Source organism: Microcebus murinus, chromosome 8 (genome assembly GCF_040939455.1).
Source record: "Microcebus murinus isolate Inina chromosome 8, M.murinus_Inina_mat1.0, whole genome shotgun sequence".
Lineage (NCBI taxonomy): Eukaryota > Metazoa > Chordata > Mammalia > Primates > Cheirogaleidae > Microcebus > Microcebus murinus.
In genome coordinates, this window is record NC_134111.1 from 5,970,457 (window position 1) to 5,997,176 (window position 26,720).

A 26,720-nucleotide genomic window follows, 5' to 3' on the forward strand; every position below is an offset into this window, starting at 1 on the left:
TGGAGCAGATGTGTATATGCAGAGTAGATGCATGGGCTGGGGATTATTTGGACTGAGAATGCAGTGCCGATGACAGTGAGAAGGCCATGAATTCCAGAAACAGGAGAAAAAATTGACAGAAATTGATAATGTTTAGTTACCCTCTACTTGCAAACTGCTACACATTTGGGATAAGCATAACCACTTTTTTTGGTCATATAAGTATTGGAAAATTGCTGGGAATGGGCAACATCTTTAAGTCAATAACATCATAATGTGACAACTATGCTGTCCAAGTATTCCTTGAGTGGTAAGTCCAGGGAGAGGGGCTGGCTCGTGGAAAGACAAATGGACCTACCTGGCAACTCTCCCAGTGTCCAGTCCTCACTCACAGCCATGTCTGGCTTACAGAGCCCACTAGTCAGATACTATCATTATTATCTATGTCATTTTTTAAAATTTTATCCTTCCACAGGAGTAATTCATTACCCTCAAATATTTTGGCTTTCCACTCCATCCTTTTTCACTCTAGAAAATGGATGGAAGGTAGATTGTCTGATGTAAACTAGCTTCTGCATTTCAGGAGAGAAAACTGGTACTTCATTTCCCAGAACTCCTTGGCCCTTAGAATTGGCCAGTAAGAGCTACATGTACAAACATGAGGAAAGTGGAAGAGACAAAGATGCCATTTCTTTCTAAAAGGAAGATAGCACAAATTATCAGCAAATCCTTGGGTTCCAGACCTTCTCCTGAAAATCACCCTCCTTGGTGCTGCAGGAGCTGGGATAATGCTCTGTGTTTTTCCCATGACTTATTTTACAAGATAAAATAATGAAAGAAAAAAAAAAAAAAGAAATGTCTTCTGTGAGTGGGCGCCCACGAGGGCACAGGGGAGCCTAAGGGCTCGTGTGGTCAGGTGAAACCAGGGTGGATCCGGGACACTGAAGCTGACTTTCGGCCCAGTCAGGGGCTTGCTCTCGTGCACATTTGAGCCAGGCGTGCAGCCCAGGATAACGCAGCTGAATGGTGAGACAGCCCAGGAAATCACGTTCAGCCATATCAAAATTACTGTTTCTTCAGCAACCCCATTGGTCATGACATCTGGGAGTTAATGGTCTAAGGAACGAAAATGGGAGCTGAGGGATTAACTGTTAGACTGTTCATTAACTCAACAAAACACAGCAAGGCACATTTGTCTTCCACACAAAATCATACAAAATTTTCTCTTTATTAAATATACATTATTTACAGTTTAAGTCTTTCTTCTGTACAACAATAACCATAGAAAACAAAGAAATCTAAGGCTAACGTTTATTTTTTCCCCATACAGTGTATTAAGACATGTTACATGGTCTACAAAACTGACTTGGAATGAGGCAACATCACTTGGGATTTTGTTTTAGGAAGGAAAACCAGAAGATCAAAAGGAAAAAGTAGACTCCAGAAGGTCCACAAAGGAGATGACCTCTTTTGTGCTTTTTCCATAATAAAGAGTCTGACATATGGATATTTGGGGGAGTCATTTTGTGTTTTATTATTTACTTATTCAAAGTAATCTCCCTGTTCTTTCTTATTTGCATTCCTCAAAAAAGAGGGCCCAAGCATGCCACAGGAAGACTAACTTCCCACCTGAAATGGGCACTTGGATGCTCTGTCTTAGGGACTGGCAAACTACAGCCAAGAACCAAATGTGATTTTGTAAATAAAGTTCTCTTGGAACATGGCCATGTGTATGCATTTACATCTATTCATTTTCATGTTCTCTGAGGCTTCCTGTCACAGACTAGTTGACCAAGGGGAGAGCCCGCTCAAGACAACACAGGATATCAGGAGGCTTGTCAACTGCAAGATTCAGAAGGAAAAAAATTCTTGGTCTGGGTCCTCACAAAATACAAAATCTCTTTCACAATATAACTATGTTGCTTTAACCAGGTTTGATATCTTTTGCAAGAGCATTTAAGGCAGGACAAGGTTGCACATGTTGATACTGCCATTCAAAGGGAAAAGACTATGTCACTATTTCATATAAAGTCTTTGACATACAAATTGCCTCTAATGGGAAAGTATGACTAGGCAGATGCCCATTAATATTTTCTCTTCGAGTCACACTGAAAGGGGAAGCCTTTCAAAGAGCCCCAGGGTAATGCAATGCTCCCATTGCAGACCCAGTGCCTTTGCCATGTTCTGAGACTACTGCTGGCATCTGAAGCATGTAAGGCTATAACACTATTGTAAATAAGACCAGGCTTAAATCACTAACACAAGTAGCTTCACTTTTTGTCCTGGCCTAGGACTATTTTCCTAATTTTGTCGTTGCTATTTTAAAAGGGGTTTCCCTGTGTCACAAGGGAAGATTGAGGAAAGCAGTATTCCCAGGAAGCGTGAGATGGTGGCCCCCGGCACTACGCACTGTCAGGACCCGAGAGTATCACACCTGCTTATCATTAAGGTAGCCCATGCAGGCCAGGACCAAAGAAGGGGAAAGAAAGACCACCAGACTGATCCAGGACCTCAGGACTTTTACCTGCAGGGGCTCTGATTCAGGATAGTGGGCCTAGGGTGGTTTCTAACAGCTTCTTTTCCTTAAAGCTCTATCTGGGTGCTTAACAAGGACAGGTTAGGTAATTGTAGTGATAACTAAAGCACCCAGGGAAAATCCTGATGAAATTTAAAAATTAAAACAAAAACATGTGATTGGAGTAGGACTGGAAAGGGTCAAAAATGTCATGCAAAGATGAATAAAGAATTATGCATGCAAAGTCCATGATATTGCCTCTTTCCCTAATGTGTAAGACAATGATCCAAATGCACTAAAGAGACTCCTGAGTCAGGATCCAGGAAAGTGGGAAGAGCCCTGCCACTGATCATGGTGGAAGCAGTGACCTTCCTCACCTTGGATGGCCACCAATGACTGCCCCAGCCCTCCTCCTCCTCCTCGACACGTTCCCAGCAGGTGTAGACAAAACACCAAAACAAATTTTTGAGTTAATCCTTGTTAGTCTGCTCAGCCACTTTGTAGACTATAAACATTACAAAAGACAGACAACTAGCTTACAAAGTACAATATTTCACTAGAAAATGTGCTTTTCTGTTCTTCCTCAGAGTACCTTAGTGCAAAATAAAAGAAAACAACTTATCACTCAAAAATAGCAAAACAGGTGATTATTAAAACCTTATATAAAGGATTCAAATAATTATCAACACCAAAGGGGAATTCTTCCTTCCTTACCAAAGAGATATGTATGTAGAATTTTCTACAGAAAAGTTAAATAACAGCCCTATTTTTACAAAGTGGTGTGTGTGTGTGTGTGTGTGTGTGTGTGTGTGTGTGTGCATGTATGTGTTACACTTTTTCCCCTTTAGGTGGTTCGACTATTTGGAATTGTGAACAAAGTTGAGAACTAGGGACAACCCAAATCTGCAAACTAGATGCCCCCACAGGTGAAAGTGCTGGGGGAGGGGTATCGGAGGAGAAACCAAGACAGACCCAGGAACAGGGTGTGGAAGAAATCCAACTACACAATGTATCTTTTAAAGAAAACATGTTCAAACTGCATGAGAGACATGGAATAGCATTCAGTTATCCTCCAAGTATTCTTGAAGTTTAGAGTTTGCTTGCACCTTCTTCCATTAACCACCTTTGCCATCTACAGGAACAAAAAAGCCTACTTACTCGTTTAGTCTACTCTATTCGTTTAGTCTATGCATGGCCTAAGGACAACGGAGGACTAAGTGTGCCCAAGTCATTAGGGGAAGAAGAATGAGTGGCAGAATGATATAGGTGTCTCGAAGGTCCTTTGGTGGGCTGGTGTTGACCGACTGTATCTATGAGGAATTTGAAGGAAGCCAGGGTAGTTGGTGGGCCAACTGTCAAGGCTTTTCCTAAGAAGCAACTCAACAGGCCAGAGTCCCATCTCCCTGATTATCTTGGGAAAGACCCTCTGGTGGCACCCACCCGGTGTAGCTCCTCTTACTGAATTAACTTACAACAGAGAGGGGGCAGATTGGAAAAATCAGGATTGGAAAAACATTAAGGATTGGAAAAATTCACCCAGTGCACAGAGGAGATACTAAACCTGGAGGGACAACACTTTTTAGTCAGTTGTTGACTCAAGGATAGATTTCATCTAGTTCTTAGACATTTTTCTATGCAGAGTTAAAATAGTTCATCAGAACAAAGGAGGGTTTTAGGAAGAGCTGTACTACAACAAAGCTGCCTTCAGAAACATCTGGAAGAATGATGGCATGCACTAGGTCACAAACAGATGGCAGCAAAAAAATGAGAAAAGGGAAAGAGGGAGCTGAAGTGGAAATTGTTGTTTCTTATCCCACATAAGATTCCAGCTCTTCACTTAGGTCTGACTGATGGGAGGAAGACTTTTGGAATCTCCCAGCCTGAAGTGAAACAAGAATGTAGAAAATTCAATCCATAAGTATGGCAGAAACAGGGACCATTTATTCTTGTCCTTAAAGAGTCAACCTACCTCCTTCTACGGAAATCTATATGTATGGATAGATATTTGCTTTAAGGAGGAGAAACAAAGCAACTTATTGAAGGTGGAAGTAATGAATGAGAAACAAAATTATAAGGATTTCCCAGAAATGTTGTCTCTTTCTTTCAGTCTCCAGTAAATGCTTTACAAAGACACTGTGCAGGACCTTTGCCGTGCATTCTATAGCACTTTATGCATACGCTTATTACAACAGTACACAAATCTAGCATCTCCTGCTAGACTGTGAGCTGTCCAAGGGCAACAATCAGGTGTAATCTGTATTTGTACATCCAGTGCTCAGCACATTGGAGGACTGGGCATTCACTAAATACCTCGTGAACAGATAATGAAAGAACAATCCCTTAATTTTGTTCTGATCCTCCTCTTGCTACTCTGTGGTGGGCATGGGTCTGACAAAAGGTGCAAGTCCAGTTAGTACATCTGTTATTTCTAAAAAGAACAAAAATTGTCATGAAAAACAGCCCTAGGATCCTTAAAATAATGTTCCATGTGCAGTTGAGAATGAATAGAAGAGGCTAATCTCTTCATGAAAATATATCTAGAGAAATGACAAATGTCTGTTTCTCTAGACAAATTCTCATAGAAACCATGGAAATCTGGCCTATGCACACAATGCAAGATGCAGTGGGTGCCCATTATATTTTAGGGTAGGCAAATATATTGTCACTTATATAAATAGTTTTTTGTGGAAATAATATCAAAGAAACAGCCCCCTTAGAATATGAAATTGCACAGGCATTTTTGGTTTTACTGTAAAGTGACCATATTCCATAAAATCTTTTTGTAAACAGCAGTTACTAAAGACTGAGGGTAAGAGTGGAGGAGATACTGGTGGTCAAGTTGGCCAAAGCATTCACTTGAGAAATCTGAATGTGGTTAAGGAGAGATTAGAATGCTTTAAAAGAGTTGAGATTAAAATTGTTCAAGGATTGAAACACTCACACAATTGAACAGTTGCATAAAACTACATGAATCTTGGTACCACTAAGGAAAGACAGGTAGAATTAGCACTTATTCCTAGCTGCAAATTGTGTTTCGCTTTGGAGAGTGGAGCTCACTTGCATTTCATATACATCTAGAGAAAGTTAGAGTGTTCTCTGGGGTTATGAAATAATCCAACCCTGTAAAAATAATTCTTATTTAGCCCTGAGACATTACTTACAAGAGCGATGTGTAGATTGCACTGTCTTGGCATCCACATTTGGGTCTATGGCACACAGTACACGTGTCACGGTGCACGGTGCACGTAGTCTACATGCATGGGGAGGACGCCAGTGGGTTTTGTGGTGCAGATATGGTAAGGATGGTGCTTCACAAATTCTTCATCCTACAGAGCAATCTCTAAGCATATGGAAGTACATGAGAAAATCAAATACTCTGAGTTAGCTGTTGCTGGTCCTCCATTTCTTCTATCAGCACTACGTCAGCAAAATACAGTTCTTGCTTCCCAGAGACTTGAGCAATGAAGAGTTCCGGCTTTATTACTCACACCTTCCTTTTCTGTTCCATTTCATTATTGGAGATGCTTCAGGCTAAACCACTACACTTCATGGTGACTTTTATTTCAGGGGACACAGGAATGTGTAGCCAAGCAAAAGGCTGATTTATACAGCCTTTTTATGGATATGGAAAATTCAAAAGTGAAAACTGGAGAAAGGAGAGGAAAGGGCAGGGGGAAACAGTATTTAAAGATCTTTCATCTTATTAAAAGATCATTCATCTTATGAAAGCTAAAAGGGAAAAAAGGTACCCTTCTTAGAATCACTTTAAAATAAATTTACTAGCAAAAGAATATAATGGAAATGATAAAGTGATTAAGTAAGAATCCACAGAAAATTTTAAGGAGAGACTGTATATTTAGAACAACATCTTAGAGTTGGGAAATATGATTGCATACTAATTCTTTATTCCACAAGCTCTGACACTGAAAGAAAAGCCGGGGACTTGAAATGGAGCAAAGCAAATAGGTTCCTCCTCGTGCGCCTCCTCGTGCATGGGAGTGTTAATTAATCAGAGGCCAGAGACACGTGAGGAACAAGATGGAACGTCTGCTAACTGGAAAGGCTGGGAACAAAGGTCTGGTAATTGTTTTCCAAATCGAATCTGCCTTGGAAAGAGAATCAGCAAATGTTTTCACGTCTGTGGATCTTTATATTGCCATTTCTGGCATCCCTGAGCATGTATATTATTTTCCCCTTATTTTTTTCTCCAAGATGGCCCAGAGGCAAAGAGTTAGGCATGTGCTAAAGCAAAATCACTGAGATTCCTACCACCACCTCGTGGTTGAGCTCAAGGCGCCTTCCTGTATGAATGTATCTTTCCTGCTTAATTATCAGAAGGGCAAAGACCCCCAAATTTGACACCACCTCCTTTGGGAGTGTGAGCCTATGAAAAGGTGTGAGCACGGGGGTCTTTATATACACAGTGTGTAGCAGATTTGAAAATATGATGCGCTACAGAACCTAAGGGCCACTCTAAAATCAAGCAGTGGGTCAGCTATGACCATAATGCCATGCAGGGCAGTGCACCTTAATCTCTTAGAAAGCATCTCCCCGGACAAAGTGATTCATTATGTCTGCTTGAAAATGTGAAACCGGCATACCTGAATTCACTTTCTTTACCACGTCTTTAGTGAATGGATGAAAGGGAAGAAATCTGCTTGGTATTTCTCTTCTTTCATGCAGTTATTTTCCTTTTTCATTTTTTTCATTTTTGTTTTAAAGCTGAGTTAAGATGGTTTAAGCTCTTTCATTGAACCAGGTACTATTTTAGACTTTTATTTGAATTTCTTTATGCTGCAGCTACTTATATATTAATATATATGTATATATTTTTATTTTTGCCTTAATGTAACCCCAGGAATACCTAGCTAACATTTCTTACAAAGTTGGAGGAGGCATTTTTGAAGTTATGGAACATCTACTTCCTAGCAGCTTTCTTCTTACTTCCTAGTTTCAAGCTACTGTATCCCTGCTTCCCCTAGGTTTATGATATTGTCTGCGTCTCAAAGTGGTGGCCCCAGGAGAGCGTGGGAAGAGAGGAGCAGAGTCATTTTGTCAGTGCTACCAGCCATCCTGTACTTGAAAATACTCAGAGGATAAGAGTTGTAGTGAGAAAGGGCGGTGAGCTTGAGCAATGGCTGCCTATGGTAGGGAAATTAAAGGAACAACACAAAAACAGACCTGTCTTTTTCCCCTTAAAATGGCACTGAGGCAAACCAGGATTCTAGGTTCTTCTCCCTCTGTCCTGGGCTCCCTGGTACGAATGGACTTGAGAAGGAGAGGATGTCAGGATGACTGTCCTGTGCCTAGGTCACAGAGCTCGGGTTCACAGTAAGCCTGCAACACTGAATGCTGCCAAATCAAACAGTGCATTTTAGAAACTAGAAATACAGAACTGAACATGCGGGAGTGCACACGTGTCTCTTCCTTGTCTCGAACAGTAATGCCAGTCTCTTGAGTGGTCACAAACACCACGATAGGTTTGTCAGAGAAGAAGGCAGTGGCCACAGCTGCCCGGTCTCCTGGGCTGGGTCAAGGGCATCGATGCCGTGGTGGATGCAGGTGTGTTCCAGAAAAGAAATGGCAAGCACATAAAAGGAAGAGAATGAACAAAACTAAAAGACAGAAGAGAGAAGAAAAGGAGTAAAAATTAACAACAAGAAAAAAAGAGTGTTAGGGACCCTGCAGTTTTCAGATGAAATATTCCCGTTTACACTCGCTCACTGTGTTTTGCAAGTCAATATCGTTTCTGAAGGAACTGTCCAAATTCTCTGGGTACTCCTTCTCCTTCATCTGGTTTGCGCGCTGTGACTGCTTGTGCTGGTAGAGGAGCCGGGTCATGATGCCCACGACACAGAAGATGATGAAAATCACCACTGCTATTACCCCTGGGGGGGGGGGCGGAAGAAGGAAAAAGAGAAAAAACCGTCTCAGATCACCTGCTCAAGAAGCAGAGTCAGACTACACAAAGGAGGCACTTAAAAGAACAAAACAAAACAGAACAAACACACAAACAAAACTCTGCCACATGCCCAGAATAAAAACCTGCCAAAATGACCTCAGTCTTTAATTACTGTTAAAACCTCCTTCTTTCGGACCAGCTGGGGAGAACTCTGGTTTAAATCAGAGAAGGTTTTGTTTAATGGACTAAGAATGCCATCTTATAAATATGGAGTTGAATTAGCAAAGGATTTTTAAATAAATTTTTCAATATGTGCTGTAAAGAATGTCAGAATCATTTGTAATTAGCACATTTTTTTCACCCTGTAACTAAATATTTTAGAACTACTTTAGCATCCTAAGAAAAATCAATACTTAAATATTTCACATCCCAATACATCCTCTCCTGATGTAAATTTGCTTTATGTTATATGTTTGTTTTGCTTAAAAAATCATTAATAAAGAAATGATTACCAAAAATTTAGGACACCCTCATGCTGCTCCAAACTCTGCTAGACAAAAACCCCTCGGGGGTGAGAACCTCTGCCCTCCAGCGACTCAACAGACTAAAATGGGGAAAAATGTCTATTTTAGAAAGTTACTTTTGGACACCCTATATTATGATTTGCATAAGCATGGATATTTGAGAGTTACATACATTCATTGTGAGTCTTACACCAAGTATTTGAGCTAGGGACATGGTTAAGATTTCTTACTTTTTTTTCCCTATACCTAAATTGTTTTGTGGAACTTTCTCCAACTACTTTAGAACAAGGCAGAGTAAAACCACGTCAGCTGGCACAGCGGCGGACAGACTGGGTGGCAGCGAGTGCTGGAGGAGTGGCCGCCGCAGCGAGAGAGGACACAGGAAGCCGGTTTCTACCCCTCTGGTGCACGGGGTGGTCAGAGTCGGGGGCTCCACAGGCCCCCAGGGCTCTTCCTGTGGGACTGGACTGACTTCCCAAGATACAGAGCATGTAAATGTCTGGGTAAGAGTCAGCAGTCACAAAAGTCAGTCTTTTTTCCACTTGTCAAATGGGAAATTATAGAAAGGAAAACAGGGACAAAATTGTTGCCTACTTTTCTCAAAGCCAAACAAAAGTCTATTTGGCCTTTCTTCTCTAAGGCAGAAATTCAGGTCAAATGTTCCAAGAACTTCCTTCAGGAAAGGCCGTGGTGTCCTGTCTGACAATCTCACCACCAGGGTGCGTCTCCGTGCTCCCACGGCCCTGTGTGCCTCCTCCCCAGAACACGCGCCACCGGCCGCACGTTTACCCGGCCCTCCCCAGCCCGTCTGTTCCCATGTCCCCCCAGTTAGCACAGAGCCCGCCTTGTAGCTGGGTTCATGAAATAGAAGTGAAATGAGCGGATACTGTCGACTTTTAAAAGAACCCCATCTGGCATGGATCAGCTCACCTAGGCTGCCAGAAGGCAGGGATGGGGGCACCCGCTAGGGTTACGGTTCTCGGGTGGAAATGAATTTAGTCTCTCACAGGCATCTTACGTTAAGCAAGGCTTGGGAGTCATTCTGGGTGGCAAGACCCAGATGGGAAAATCAAGCTACAGCTGGCAGCAGCCAAGCTGCGGCAGAACAGAGAAGGGGGGCAGCAGGCACGGGGAGAACAGCAAAGCAGAGGGGAGGGTGGGGAGGGGCGCGCACAGCTGAGCAGACAGGGTCTGCATCTGTGACCATATGTGCCGTGGGATTTGAAGCTACGGTCCTGTGGGCATCACCCTGCTCATAAGATCTAACCCAGATCACTTGGTGGAGAAAACCCGACAGGACGGCGGCTTCCTCCATCTGTCTGCCCCATCTCGGCTCCTTTCCCAAGTGCAGTTTTATTGGTCTGCTTTGTTTGTGCTTTAGAAAAAGCGACAACTGGGTGAGATGAACAGGATGTTGGCTGCTGTCTGTAAGTAAACGCTCCAGCTGTTGGCTTAGCGCTCAGCTGCCTGATGAACCAGAGGTGGGATGAACCTGCCGAGCTGCTGGTGCCAGGGGAGAGGGAGCCTTCGATCACGCGGCTCGAGTGACTCCCCACGAGCACCTCTCAGTCTGGCTCCCAGTTCCGGGTGCTGGAGGGCCAAAATTAAGGAGGGCTCCAGATAGCTCTCTCCAAAGCATAAGATCATTTATGTCTTTCTGTTTTCAGCAACAGTGAATGTTTTACCTCCAATGACCGCCGAATCACTTCGAACCGCATTGGTGAGTGGTTCCCGTTCGTCCGACTTCCCAAAGGGATCTGAAAGGAGTAAAACATGAGGCTTCACTCCTCTCTCAAGGCACTGGCAGAAGGTCTACAGAGTGGAGATGAAATGACACACCTGTGGATTACACCGAGTGCTTTCAAATATTTGCGAGTTGGAGAGTTGCAAGTAACCCGAATAAACACAGGCAAGCAAAGAGCACTTGAAGTACACTGGTCGCACCCCACAGTTCACGACCCTGTTAGTTTGCAAGCAAGTTGCAGGAAACGGGCTGAACCAGATGACTACGTATCCTGCCCACGTGCCCTCAGCCTTCCCCTGACATCTCCAGTTGCTTCTCTGGGCAGTTCCCGTGCGTGACAATGGTCTGTGACCCCAGCACACACATCTCTCTGCTTGACAGTTTTCTTCAGTTGCAAGAGGACTCGAGGTTATTGCCAGGGAAGAACAAAAGCACTGGAGAAATTAAGCCTCAGGAGCAACCGCACTGGTGAGAGAGGCGTTGTACGATGCGTGCACTGCCGTGTACGGTGTGAGGAAAAGTGTCCGGTTTTAGGGCGCGGAGCCCGGGGCAGGCTGCTGGCAAGGCGCCGAGGTGGGCGATGCACAGGCCACAGCAGAGTTCAATCCCCTCTTTGCTCACAACTAACATATTATTGGGCATTTGATAGTGCACTGCTTTCTGTCATCATTAGGGTTGCCATGTGTCATTTAATGTTCTCATCTGTAAACTGGGAAAAATAATAGGCTCTACTTTATAAGGTTTTGAAGAGTTACACAAGACATTAGTAATATGAATGTTTTAGAACAGTGCCTGACACAATGTGAGTGTTCACTAAATCTTGCTTTTTCTTATAGTTTTGCTTATTATTTATTACACACAATACACATGTGTGAGTGTATGAATCCTAGTCTCACCAGTGGCACGTCCATTTTCTGATGGAAAAGACCAGAACTTACACTTCATGTCCCACAGCACCTGCCACACTGCTGTGTAGGTACACATGAGAGATGTTTGGCAGGTATTTCTTGTATGATTGAATGAACAGAGGGTGGTGGGTTATGCTGTTTGTGGTATATACAGAGAGTCTTTCCCTAAAATCATGAATCTGGAGCTAGAAAAAATTAGCACAAGAGAGAGTCTGATGGGGTCGAACAGAAAAGGCACTGTGGGGGAAGAGGGGCTGGTTTGGGGCAGGTGTTCTGGATGGTGGCATTGATAAGGGAGGGCTATGGAAAGGACTTGGACTTGGAACTTGGTAATAGTGTTAGTCATCTTTGTATGCTTAGATAGCATACATGCACACACACGAACATACAAACATAGGCAGATAGACATGTCACTGATGGATGACAATGGGCGATGGTGATGATGGCACATGTAAGAGGCAGAGGGAGGATGGGCAGGGAAAGTGAAGGTGGAAAGTGAGAGGTCAGATGAGGAGGGAAAGGAAGGTAGGGAGGGGAAGAGGTAAGGTAGGGGCAGGCAGAAGGCGGGGAAAGGAAGGGAAGCAGAGAGGAAGGGAGAGAGGGAACTAAAACTATTTAGTGGTTAGACATTCTATATCCTACTGTCCTCCAAAGATTGTTATTCTTGTATATCCCTGTGCTCACCCACCTTCCTGGAATGCCTCCTGCTTCTCTACAAATACGGTCGTGCGTGGCTTAATGGTGAGAATATGTTTCGAGAAATGTGTTCTTAGGGGACCTATATAGCATGTTGCTGCACTGAATGCTGTAGGCAGTTGTAGCACAGTGGTAAGTATTTGTGTATCTAAACATAGAAAAGGTATAGTACAAATGTGACATGGAAGATAACAGCACCCTTGCCTAGAGCACTTACTGAGAATAGGGCTTGCAGGGCTGGGGGTTGCTCTGGGGGAGTCAGCGAGCGGTGGGTGCACGTGAAGGCCTCGCACGTTACCATACGCTCCCGTAGACTTTACACACACTGTGCACACAGGCTACACTAAACCCATTTAAACAATTCTTTCTTCAATAATAAATTAACCTTAGATTACTATTACTTTTTTACTGTATAAACTTTAAAAATTTTTAAAATAGTTTGACTTTTTTATAGTAACACTTAGCTTAAAACACAAACACATTGTACAGCTATATAAAAAATATTTTCTTTCTTTATAGCCTTATTCTATAAGCTTTTTACTTGTTTTTAAAATATTTTATTATTTTTTACTTCAAAAATTTTTTTTTCTTAAAAACTAAGACACAAACACACACATTAACCTTGGCCTACACAGGGTCAGGATCATCAATATCACTGTCTTCTACCTCCACATCGTATCCCACTGGAAGGTTTTCAGGGCCGATAGCAGGCATGGAGCTGTCATCCCCTGTGAGACCAATGTCTTCATCTGGAGCCCCCTGAAGGACCTGCCTGAGGCTCCTCTTGAAGGATAGGCTCGTTTACACAGAATCGCCACAACACGTGAGTAATGTGTTGGCTAACACGTTAGGGTGGCTACAATCACTAGATCAGAGAAATTGTTCAGGTCCATTATATCTTACAGGACCACTGTGTTACACAAGGTCCTTCATTGACCAAAGCGTCTTTATAACAAGCATGATTGTCTTCGAATCTTAACCATCTATCTGGGTTTAGATCACAGCCTTTTTTCTTATTCCAACTTACATCGGTTTCTCCCTTAGTTCATGTTTATAAACCAATGTACCTTTGATTTTAGCCCAGATTTCTCCATTCCTAGCATATTTTGCTGATGATAAGTTAATACACATTAAGTCAGTTTATTACTTCTAACTGCCTGGTATTCATTGAAACCTGCCCTGCATCACCCATTCCTTCCCATGGAAACCACAGTAGTCTCTGAGCTGCACTCGCCCTCATTCCTTCTGCCTCCTGCCCCACCCCCTGCTTCCCCATGTGGTTTTGAGAACTGTAAGTAATAAACTTTCCTTTCAGAGGCTGCCATCTCCATGTCCATTGTCAATGGACATGACCATGACCAATCGGGTACCTTATGCCCGACTGAAACAAACCCTAGACACATTTCAAGATTTCCGAATGATAGTGACTAAGAAAAGACAGAAAAGTTACTTTAGGGAGTGAAGATAAAAGGCAAGAGAAGATATATGGACATGGTGCTGGAAATTTAATAGGAAATTTAAAATTTTTTCCTATTTTTAAAAAGGGCTGATTTAAATTTTTTTGGTTACATACCCAGAAATAAGATTCTAGTTTTAATTTTTTTTGAGAAGCCTCCATACTGTTTTCCATAATGGCTGCACCAGTTCACATCCCCCCAAGAGCACACAGGAGTTCCCTTTTTCTGTGCATCCTCTCCAGCACTTCTTACCACTTGTCCTTTTGGTCATAGCCATCCTGAAGGGTAAGGTGATCTTGTGGTTTTGGTTTTCATTTCTATAATGATTAGTGATGATAAGTGTCTTACGTCTTTTTTTGAAAATGTCTATTCAGGTCCTTTGCCTATTTTTATTTTTTTTCTTGTTTCGGTATTGAGTTGTATGAATTCTTTATACGTTTTTGATATTAATCCGCATAAGACATATGATTTGCAAATATTTTCCATTCTGTAGATTGCCTTTTCATTTTGTTGATTGTTTGCTGTACAGAAAGTTCTTAGTTTGATATGCTTCCATCTTTTTTTCTTTTGTTGCCTATACTTTCGGTGTCATATCCAAAAATATTATCGTCAAGACCAATGCCAACGAGCTTTTTCCCTATGTTTCCTTCCAGGATATTACAGTTTCAGGTCTCACATTTAAGGCTAAATTTATTTCAAGTTAATTTATATGGTGTAAGACAAAGATTCAGTTTTATTCTTTTGCAGGTGGATATCCAGTTTTCCTAGCATGATCTATTGAATAAACAATCCTTTCCCCATTATGTATTATTGAAACCCTTGCCGAAAATTAGTTGAACATATATGCTGGGTATATTTCTGAGCTCTCTATTCAGTTCCATTGGTCTATGTGTCTGTTTGTATGCCAGTATTATGCTCTTCTGATTACTCTAGCTTTGCAATATAGCTTGAAATCAGGGAGTGTGATGCCTATAGCCATTTGCACTTATGTGTTCACTGCAGCATTATTCACAATAGCCAAGATACAGAATAACCTAAGTGTCTGTCTATGTATGAATAGATAAATATATTATGATGTGTATATATATATACATATATATGCTGAATATATCTAGCATTTATACATATATACTGAATAATATTCCATTGTTTTATAGATTTATATCACAATATCTTTATTTATATGTTTATACATATAAAAACAATGGGATATTGTTCAGCATTATATAATATAAGGAGATCATGCCACTTGTGACAACATGAATAAACCTTATTTCATTGCATCAAATGAAATAAGCCAGATGCAGAAAGACAAATAGTGTATGATCTCACTTATATGTAGAATCAAAAAAAGTCAAACTCATAGAAGCAGAGAGTTGAACAGTGGTCTCCAGGGGCTGTAGGTTGGGAGAAATGGGGAGATGTTGGGTAAAGGTACAAACTTAGTTAGAAGATGAACACATTTTGGTGATCTAATGCACAGCATGACAACTACAGTTAATCATACCACATTGTTTACCTGAAATTTGCTAAGAGAGTAAATCTCAAATGCCTCCACCAGAAACACACACACAAAGGGTAACTATGTGTGATAATGGATGTGTTGATTAATTTAATTGTGTTAATAATTTCACAGTTTCATATATTTATCAAATCATCACATTGTACACTTAGGATATATATAATTTTTATTTTTCAATTATTCAATAAAGCTAGAAAAAGTAAGCCTGATTTTAGTCCCATAGAATATATTAGTTCAGCAACCAGCTCGCTGCCTCCTTGTTCCCTAAACACTTCCATCCCTGTAGCAGTAGCCACTTAAACGGTAGTGACTATACACTCACACACGCCACAGACACTGTGCACTATTATGTATGCATATAACATATACTATATGCAACTATGCATTTAATTCTAGGTACTCACCATGTTAAGAGTAGAACTGTATTAAAGATACTAAAAATCACCCATAAGAAATCAGTCACAGTTTCTACCACCTGTAATTACACAAGGTAAGGAATCGAGTCATAACAGCTGAACCTTTGCCCTGGAAGCTTCCTGAAGCCACTGAAATTAGAGCCAGTGAGGTGAGCTCCACTGGGCATTCTCTTGAATGTACCTGATGAAGAATGCACAGTGGTCACTGCATTCACATCTGAGTCCACCATGGAGCCACAGCTGGACTCCGTCAAGGTCCCCTGGACAGTCACAGGCGCGGCGGTGGCGTGGCGCAGGGCTGCCTTCAGTGGCGCTGCGTGGTTGTACTGCACCGAAGACATGCATCCAACAAAGCCCAGGCTGTTTGCCTTCACAACCTCGGAATCCAGTCTGTGACTCTCTGCAATGTAAAAGACAATCAGAAGTCTTTTTGTTCCAAACTATGTTGTATGTCCTCTTTGAGTCATGTCTAAAATTGCAGAAATTACCTTGTTATTCTTTGACTAAGGAGAACCCTCCCCCATCTCTCTTCGCCTCCTCTCCCCAACTCCACCCCCACTACAAGCATCAATATATCAACCACATTTCATAGAAAACTGCTAGGGCCAGCTCTGCTTTGAAATAAAAATGTTTCAAACTTCTAAATTTTCATTCATGTATTTTATGAACTGTAACAAAGATAATAAATCTGTTCGGTACTCTAGATGCTTTATAGAATTTGCATCATTATCACCGTCACCATTTATCTATGGAAGGGGACGATTAGTGCAAGCATGCTACAATGCTCTTTACAGCATCTCACTCAAAAATGTACCAGGAAAAAAAAAATGAAGAGTTAGACAGAGAAATTAGAAGGCAAAGTTATCTGCCCAGAGATTTATCATGTTCATTGTTTTAGGTCACCTATATTCAAGATTTGTACCTGCTTGGTCCTGCCCATGGAACTGACTGGTGAGCATAGGTGTTTTATGACAGCATTAAACTTCCCAAAGCATCTTTGAATCTTTATAAAAGATGAAAATGCAATCATTTGAGATTCATAGCAAGATCAAATGTCTCATTTTCTTCAAGATTTGTGGTGAGATTACTTAGAATCCTATTTCTTTCTCTTAAAAGAGGTCATTGGAGCAAATTGCTGTGATGCAATTCCATAAAACTGCAATGCATAATGAGCCATTTTTAAAGGTGTAATAGTTTTAACATACCTAGATGACTCCAATGGTTATTTCATTATGATAATTTGTTTATTTTCTGGAAGGGGGCAGGGACTTTCCCATCTACCAGTATAAATTATATACTTAAACAATTCATAAATTGTCAAAGAATGTCTCTATTGAATTGTAAGCATGCATTATGCTGCCAGATTAAGGAGAAGATGTGATGAGGACGTGAAAGGAAATGAGAAATTAACCTACCTTAATAAGGCCTTTGCTATTAATAATTTTGGCCTCATTTTACTGTCCCCAATAAACTTAACCAATTTTTTTTCTTCAAGTGCTAAGTTTATTTTGACATGTTTTTATACTCCAAGTCATTTAATGCCACTCACTCCTGTTGCTTTGAGTAATTATTATGAAGAAAAACTTAACCAGTTATCATCCCTTTCTTCTTAGCATAATAAAGAAACTAGGCTAGGCATCATGGCTCAATTCTCTAATCCTAGCACTCTGGGAGGCCGAGGTGGGAAGATCATTTGAGGCCAGGAGTTCAAGACCAGCCTAAGCAAGAGCAAGACCCTGTCTCTACTAAAAATAGAAAAATTAGCTAGACGTGGTGGTACACACTGGTAGTCCCAGCTACTTGGGAGGCTGAAGTAGGAAGAATGCTTGAGTCCAGGAGTTTGAGGTTAGAGCGAGCTAGGCTGACACAGCTGCACTCTAGCCCAAGAGACAGAGCGAGACTTTGTCTAAGAAAAGAAAGAAAAGGAAGGAAGAAAGGAAGGAAGGGAGGGAGGAAGATAAGCAGGCAGGCAGGCAAGACGGAAGGAAAAAGGGAAGGAAAGAAGGAAGGAAGGAGGGAGGGAGGGAGGGAGGGAAGGAAGGAAGGAAGGAAGGAAGGAAGGGAGGGAGGGAGGGAGGGAGGGAGGGAGGGAGGGAGGGAGGGACAAAATCATGTATATTAATGTCATGTGGCTGCTGTGAGAAATTACCACAGATCTGAAAAGCTTAAATTAAGCAGCTTAAAACCCAAATGTATTATCTTGCAGTTGCAGATTAGAAGTCTCACAAAGCTCTAATGGGGTTAAAAGCCTAGGTGTCAACAAGGCGGAACTTCTAGAGGCTCTGGGATATTGCATTTCTCTGCCTTTTCTAGCTCCTCGAAGCCACACACATTCTATGGCTAACAGCCCCCTTCTCCATCTTCAAGGCAAGCAATGTTTCATTTCTCTTTTCCCTAGTCACTTTGACCTAGAATTCTCTCTTGCCTCCTCCTTTCACTCTGAAGGACCCTTGTGATTACACTGGATTCATCCTGATAAGCCACGGCGATCTCCCTATTGTAAATGCAGCTGACGGCGACATTAATTCCATTTGCAACCTGATTCCTCTCTGACACACAACCTAATACATCCATGCGTCCTGGGGATTAGGATAGGGACATCTTTGTGGTTCTACAGGTCCACGTCTGAGATTCTGTGAGAAATTTCCAGGTAACGATAATGAAAATCCAATAAATATGTAATGTGTCACTCTTCCTCAAGTATGAGAGCACTGAGGTATGCAAGGAAACTTCAGTCTTCCGAATATTCAAATAAATATCCTACAGTGATTGACGGTACATATTTGTTATTCTTGAAAGGATCACAAATGTTTATTCATTATTATGAGCTTTAAAAGACTGTGTCCCACGTGAGGCTTCTCACACATTGTGCAACAGTCTTCCAGATTGAAAAGCTTTGATGGACTGGATGCAATTTGCTGGTGGCCCAAGAATTTCATGTGCTCAGCTACAATTCCAAATACACATTAGCTACTGATTGCAAGGGGCAGAGCAGAGATCAGAAGTATTTAGAGGAAAAAACAGAAGACAAGAGAAGGAACTCATAAACTGTCATAAGGTTTTTTACATTGTTAGGATTTCAAAATTGCAGGAAGTGACATGGCATTGTAGCTTTGCCTGAAGTGTCTAAGTCAAAACTGACAGATCTCATTCCCAGAACCTAGTTGGAAAGGAGCCTACATTGGTGTCAAGGTCCTTGGAGGACATCACTATAGTGACTGTCATGAATACAAGCTCCAGGTACAAGAACAGGCACATAGATAAATCAGGGGTAATGCCAGAAAATGACATTCTCGCCTCAGAGGAATAAATTTTTTAAATAAAGCCTATCCCTAGAGTATTGTGTTTATTCTAGAAGTATAATTAGGACAGAGATCTTGAGGTATTTCTAAAAAGCAATAAAGAGAGTAAAAATTGTGATATCAGAAAACACTCTCAGTATGAGACCCGAGACAACGATGTCCCAGATTTTTACATAGTGGAGGGACAAAAAACAAACAAAAACAAAGTTAGGATGGTTCCATATGACTTTTGCTTCTTATAATAGCGTTAACTAATATGTAGTAGGGAGTAATTATTTGCTAAGAAGATATTTTTTTAAACAGGTACAAAAAACTCAACATTCACCACTCATCAAGTAGTTACTATACAACACTGTAATAAATATTATTAAATATTTTTTCTATTACCCTCCAAAGTTTTTCCAGGTACATGTTATCATCCTTCAAAATTTACATATGAAGCAACTGATACTCAGAGAAGTAAGGGAGGTATTGGAGATCACGTGGCAGACTTGAGATTTAAACCTGTCGTTAGGATTTTAAATGCCAACACTTTATCTAAGCAATGCTGCCTCCATGAAAACTTCAAAGTATCTTCTATATAAAGTAAAATAATTTTACATAAATTATCTAAAAAGAAATAGGCTGTAAAAACTAAGGAAAGCACAAGTTATTTTGGTTGAATGTCTCACAAAAATTCACTGAACTCTGTATTATATTAAAGACAAATGTATTTCCTAATCCATTTTGTTCAGTTTTTAGGTCACAATTGTACTAGATTCATATGGAGTTGGGTGGGGGACAAATTTATATGTTGAGCTAGAGAATGAATATCGAAGACAAACTTCATAGTGAACGTGGCTACTCAAAGGCTGATAGGATGGGAATGCAAGCCAAGCATCCACTGCAGAAAAGTACCATGTTTTTCAGGATTTTCTGCTAACATACAAAAATCTCATCCAAACAAGAATTACAAAGTTTTGCTTCACAATCTATGCCACCACCTTTCTTAAAAAAGAAAACCTGTGCCATGTCCAAACATCTTATTTAAACTTGATTTACTTTCTCCCCCTTCATACACTTTAAATATCATTAAAATACAGTTCCCTATTTTCTCTTGATTCTATTTGAGGGCTCTGTGCCCTCAAATAGTGACGTAGAAGCAGCATGGGCTGCTGAAAGGTAATGGCTGGAAGTTGAATGAGCCTGAATTGGTGACTCCTGTCCTTACACATGCAACTTCTGTTTCCCCATTTCTAAGCCACAGTTTTATCCATGGTAAAATAGTGATAATAGCCCCTGCCTCAGGAATGGTGGTGGAAATACATATAATAATATAAGTATAGTTCATAGCTCAGGGGCCATAAATGTATTTTTGATATTGTTTATTTGCTTGTTTATTTATGTTTTGTACACATTTATGTTGTATGGCATGATGTCTTGATACATGCATACATTGTGGAATGGCTAAGTCAAGCTATTTAAAATGTGCATTACCTCACATACTTATCCTATTTTTTGTGTGTGATGAGAACACTTAAAATCTACTCAGCAATTTTCATGTATTCAATATTTTGTTATTAACTGTGGTCACCATAATGTACAATAGATCTCTTAAATTTATTCCTTCTAACTGAAATTTTGTCCTCTGATTAACAGGACACAATAAATGCATGTATTAGTAGTAATAAGTACTAGTAGTAGTTATAGTTTTGTTTACTCCTCCTGCTGTTCATTAGTTCCAAACTCCTTTGCCTGGATGCAATGCCCCTCAACATGCCCAAGTGATACTGCATTTGGAACTAAGATGTAAATGCTGATGTGCTTGCTGTGAAATCTGTTTATTAAATTTCCACTTTTTGCTGATTCACAACTGAATAACTGCAGAACTCAAACTTTGAATAAGTTGATAAATGTATTATAGACTAACTTTTCCAGGCATTTAAAAACTTGACTTTCTACATTAATTTGCAAACACCCTTATTTTTTCAAAGAAAAGCTATGCTCCTCTGTTAAGCCCAGTGGATCTGAGATGCACAGGAATGTTTCACAGAACCAGTTTGCCCCAACGCTTCACACAGTCGCGACTGTCTGGCAGGAATGGAGTGACAGAATGAATCCAGGCTAATTTTATGGAGGCAGATTTTTGTGGGGCTTTTTATATTATAAAAAGAAGAAAAGATCAGCAATTTGCTAAAAATAGGCATTGCTCTAGGCTGTAACATAACATCGGCTGTATGTCAAAAGTCATTTATGACATTTGAACCCTGCAGTGTCACAATCCAAGCCATGCAGACTGATACAACGGGGCACATAAGAGTAAAACGTTGTAGCAAGATAAAATATAAATAAAGGGAACCAATGGTAATGGAAAGCACACGTAATATATACAAGTAAAGAGTTTTTCCCTCTAGAGTCCATCGTCCTTTCAGATAAAGGACAAACAGTTCTGAAAACTGCACTACTAGGGGTGTTCTAAGTGTAAGAACTGTATTCCTCAAATAAATCTTTTAATCCTGAAAGGGGAACATCAAACTGCATTAAACACACGCATACATGCACACACAGAGACACACACATACACACTTGGCATTTACTTAATGCTTTTATGCTTTTCTTGGTATGCTCATTTGTGTGTTCTATGTAAATGAGAAATGAGAAAGGGTGAGATAATTATACCCAACTTCCAGTTAGAAAGACAAGACACATAAAGTCCAATAATTGTCTAAAGCAAATTACCCAGTCCATGGCCAGTTCAGGCCTGGAACTTAGGTCTCTTAGTCCTTACTCCCCTCTTTTTTCTATTAGGCCACGCTCAGCACCTTTCTGTACGTATGGATCACTGGCAAGCTGAAAAGAAACCTCACCTCCTTAGCCGACTTACTGCCACTCACGGACGCCCATTCTCCCCTCTCCCCATCCGGCTCTGCCTGTGCCCCTCTGGCTCTGTGCTCTCCCTTAAGTAGGCACACACTGTCCTCTCTCCCGAAAGGCCTCGCCATCTCTTTATGACCTGCATAACTTCTGCTGCTCCTCTGCAAAACATACATCTATTTATTGGCCACCTCTGACAACCGCAGCTGTGTGTGTGACGGTGGACTCACAGTGGCTAGGAAACAGATGTCCCCCCTGTGGGCTTTCAGTCATTTTGGAGGATTAATTTAACAGGCCAGCAATGATTTCAGTCAATAAATCTTACAGTAGATGGAGATCATCGTGGCTGTGGGAATGTAGAAGAGACCTCTGACACTAGCTAGGGCAGCAGGGATCAAATTGAGAATGAAAAAAAACTTCCAGGAAAATGTATTAAAAACCCATTTACGAATCTCTACTCATTCCATATGTATGGTTGGGGTGTGTGTGCAAAAATTAGCATTTTTAAAAACACATTCATAGGCAATTATGATATAGATCGTTCATGGTCCACATTTGGAGAAACACTGATTTAGGAAAGATTGCATAGAATAAATGTATGTAAATAAATAGAGGGTGGGTAGAATGTTCTAGCAACAAAGCAAAATCTGTACAAGGCATAGAAGGAGAAAGTGTATCCATTTAAGACACTGAGAAAATAAGGTTAACTTTGTCTTAAATAAGGCAAAGGATTACGTTGAAGAGATAAGAAGGAGCCAAGTATCGTTAAGGACTTCTGTGTTCCGAGGCACTTTGCTCACTTCTGTGATACTGCTTCTCCCTCACGTAAGGTTTGTCCTCCCTTCCTGCTCTCAGAAAGCCTGTCCTTTTCAGAGCTTCACTCTCATCCATTGAACACAGGCCCCAACACATAGAGTGAGTGCTTAGTTAACATTAGTAAAATGAATTAATGAATGAAAAACTAATAGTCCTTAATATCAACAGTAGTGCAGCCTAATCAGTGAGATTTGTATATAGATATCAAACGTCTACAATCTGTACATTATAAACATATAGCTTCTTTACTTTGACACTTACACTCACACGTGTTACCCAGAACTCTCTCCTCAATGACGCAGGCCATGTTCTGATTGAAACTTCATTAACATTTCTTGTAGCTCTGCCAGGACTATACCTGGAGTGTTTCTCTCCATTATTCTTAGCATTTTGGTACCTGAAGCCAAACAAACTGTTGATACGGAGTCTGAGTGGCCATGTGAGTTTGGTTGCTACATGCATCAGAGTCGCTGTTGTCTGTAAGGACCCAACACACTCTACCAGGCAGGGCCAAGCAGGCTCGTCCCAAAGGTGACATGCCAGGCGCCTCCCAAAGGTGATATGACAGGTACCTTTCCTCCAGGTGTCAGGCTGAAAGTCTTTTCAAAAAGGGCTTCTCTGGGTACTTTCCTAAGAAGTATATCCTCCCTCTTCCCATTCTCTAATTCTCTACACTGAGACCAATTGATTTCCCTAACTATTTCCCACAAACTTTGCAATTGCATGTGCTTCCATGTGTGTGTGTGTGTGTGTGTGTGTGTGTGTGTGTGTGATTGATTATTGCTTTATCTTTTATATACCACTGTAGACCATAAATTTCATGAAGAAGGTGAATCTACTTTGTTCACAATTAATTACCTATTTCTTAACATAGCGCCTTGGACACAGAAGTTGAGCAATAAACATTTTTGTACAATTGAATGGGTCTGCATCATGTAATGTCTGGCATGCCATGCCGTAGGGCTTCCATGATTCTTCTTTAAGTAAGAATGCATACATACAGACAGATGGATGATGATGCCATAGCTACTCATGATATAATACAAGAACCAAAAACAAGTCAGTGCAGTAAACAAAATTCTACCATTTGAGAATTCATCATTTCAACTGAACAACTCACTGGCTGAACTAATTTTTCACTTTTTAATTGGGTTGCTTGGTTACATGCATTATGTAAAGGCCCCTCTATGGATATAGGACAGTGACTACTGCATCTGTGAAACCTTAGCAACATATCCAAATTTAAAAATTCTAGGTATCATACTCCCAATGCTAATTCTGCTTATTTTCCATATATAAGTCACTTTTCTGGCTTTAAGATTGGGATTTGCAAGTTGATGTAGAAACACATTCTTTTAGGAGTGAAAGAAACAAAAAGAGTTCTTCCTTGGGTGTTCATTATTGATTTGATAAGAATTCAGAACCAAGTGACTAGTGTGGACTAGTTTATACCTATTTTGTTTATTCTGCTAAAGGAAATGATCAAAATAGGTTCTGTGTGTCCCAACAGAGAATCTTCTAGCAGAGTTCAAAAATAACCTATAAAAATATACTCTACTCTACTGGGGAATTATAAGTTGTGGAGTTAACAACAACAAAAAAGTAAAAGTCGTATTAGGTACCTTCAGTGATTTGATGTTATTTCTTTATTACAGAGGTAGGAATAAATGTAAATCATATTAATATTTATTGGGAGAATATTTAATATAATAAATATTTAATATTTATTATATTAAATATTATTTAATTTAACAAATATTTATCATTTAATATTTATTAAATGATAAATATTTAATGTTTATTATTCCTTTCTACATCAGAAAACAGAAAACCTACTTTACAGGGATCTAAACAGTACAAGGATTAATTATGCCTCACACAAAATCTAGAGGCAAGGAGAGCCCTGGGCGTAGAACACCAGGGTTCCCGTCCTTGTGGCTATCTCGTTCTCAGGATGGGAGGAGGTGTGTGTGTGTGTGTACAGCGATGCTTTTTGTTTCCTGGTGCCAGGTCTCCTTTATTGTAGTGCTAACCTATATCATGAACTACCAAACAATGGTATGTGCCACTCTGCTTGACCTCCATTGTATTATTCTGTAATAATACTCAGAGATGCTAATTACTGCGCTTCTATTAATATTAGATTATGCGGTGAACCATCATGCAGACAAATGGTCCACAATAGCTTTAAGACTTGGAAAAGACAAAACATTGCATCGACAAAAAAATTGAAAGGTCATGGAACTACCATAGTTTTCCTCATGAATTATTAAGATCGCTTTACCCAGTTTCACCTTGTGTATACACTTCTGCCATCCAGCAGTGCTGAGTAAAGTGAGGTCTTCCTGCATAATATCCATCATGAATGGGTCACTTAACATATGCCAAATGCTCCTTTAAGCACCTTGGGACACTGGAACATCTTCTGTGTCACTCCACCCATTTAAAGGCAAGAAAACAGAAACAAACAATATGCCTAAAGTAGCAGCCAGTAAGTGGTGGAGCTGGGATTTGAACCCAGTCCCCAGTTGGAGGTCCCCAGTTGGGAGTCCCCACTGGCTTCTTTTTGTAATTGCTAAAGCTTCTAGAACACCAGGTATGCACCAGGATTTGTACTGCTCAAGTTAAATGAGTACCTGTGTGTGATGATCACATCATAACAACCTTAAAAGACAGGAACCATTAATCTTTGCACCACACATGAAAGAAATTAAGGCTTGGAGAGGTTAAGTAACCCGTCCAAGGTCACACAGTGAATGGCGGAATCTGGTTCTAGACAAAAAGTCCGGGTGTGGCAAGTACAGAGACTCACTATCCCTTGTTGATGGGGTGTGTTCAGTGAGTGGACCTTCAAATTCAACTCCATGTACTTTTCTCAGACTTTGGTAAATAGTTTTCCCCTGAACTTACTAACCTTCTCCAGAAAGGTCTGCCCATTCCAGAGAGCAAAACTCCCTTCCTTGTGGATGAAAGGAGATGTTAACTGGCAAACTAATGACGTGATAATGTTGGATAATTGCTAACTGTGATCTTCTTCAAGATAGCATATTTATTTATCTGTTAAAAAGAGTCTTCAAAGGCTTCATGAAAAGAAGCAGCACATTTCTGGGATTTCAGTATAAGTGGCATTTTAGGAGTAGTGTGTTTTGCAGCTTGCTCTAAATCACAACACAAATTTGATTCAGTAAATACTAATTGAGGCTGAACTGAGCACAAAGCACTGGTCACGCCGTCTGCATGAAGGCTGGTGGCTCACCACGCTGGGCAGGCGTCGCGGTCACAGGGCACACACACCGTGGGGATCGCCCAGCCTCTCCTGAAGGAGAGCTCCCACCCACAGTGCTCCCTCGGCAGTCTACAGCACTCTCCAGCTACAGCTCTTGCTTCCGAGTCCACCCCATGCTCCCCTGGTTAGTCTCTTGAACTGTTTCCTTGACACACGCTGAGGTGGCCGGGGTAATGGAGCGCAGGCCGGTTTCAATAACCCAGATGTGATCAACGTCAGTTCGTCTACCGACTACTGCACGTGCAAGGGCCCGTGAAGGATCACCCTGCCCTCAAAGTCACCAATTCTCAGCAGTGTAGAACATTGTTCTGTTACAATTTTGGATTTGAATAAAATGGTAGCATTTCCTTTCCTCTTTGTCCCTCTGATTAGAGAGAGTACAGAATCGTGTATTATCCCTGTGAGTTATAATTTACATTTGACTACATGTATCACAGGAAAAATATTAATAATAACAGTGGCCCAAATAAAGTCAGAGTTTATTTTATTCACAGTTAATGAGAAGTCTGAGGTTAGGCGACTCAGTGTTGGTATTAATATCTTGCCTCCAGATATCATCAGAGATCCAGCATTCTTTTTTAGATTTATACTCCCCTGTCCATAGACTATAGCCCTTGTCTTTCTCCTCATAAGATTACTGGAGGGGCTCCAGACATTACCCCATGTTCCAGGCAGAAGAAAGCAGGGCAGGGAGAGGGAGGAGAAAGGGGCTCATGCTTGCTAAGTCAGGCCCTCGTGACTTCTGTTTGTCAAGGACAATGTCCTACAGCCACTCTTAACTCAACGGAGGACAGGAAATA

At 40.8% G+C, this 26,720-nt stretch overlaps 1 protein-coding gene across 1 annotated transcript in view; it reads right to left on the reverse strand.

Moving 5' to 3' along the window:
- Positions 1–1,076: 1,076 nt before the first annotated feature.
- Positions 1,077–26,720, reverse strand: part of CNTNAP5 (contactin associated protein family member 5) — a 772,432-nt gene continuing 746,788 nt past the window's right edge. The window contains exons 22-24 of the mRNA XM_012755965.3: positions 15,845–16,063; positions 10,606–10,677; positions 1,077–8,382 (exon numbers count right to left, since the gene is read on the reverse strand). Coding sequence (XP_012611419.2) covers positions 8,186–8,382; positions 10,606–10,677; positions 15,845–16,063 — 488 coding nt within the window. The 3' untranslated portion in view covers positions 1,077–8,185. The remainder of the gene's footprint in view (positions 8,383–10,605; positions 10,678–15,844; positions 16,064–26,720) is intronic.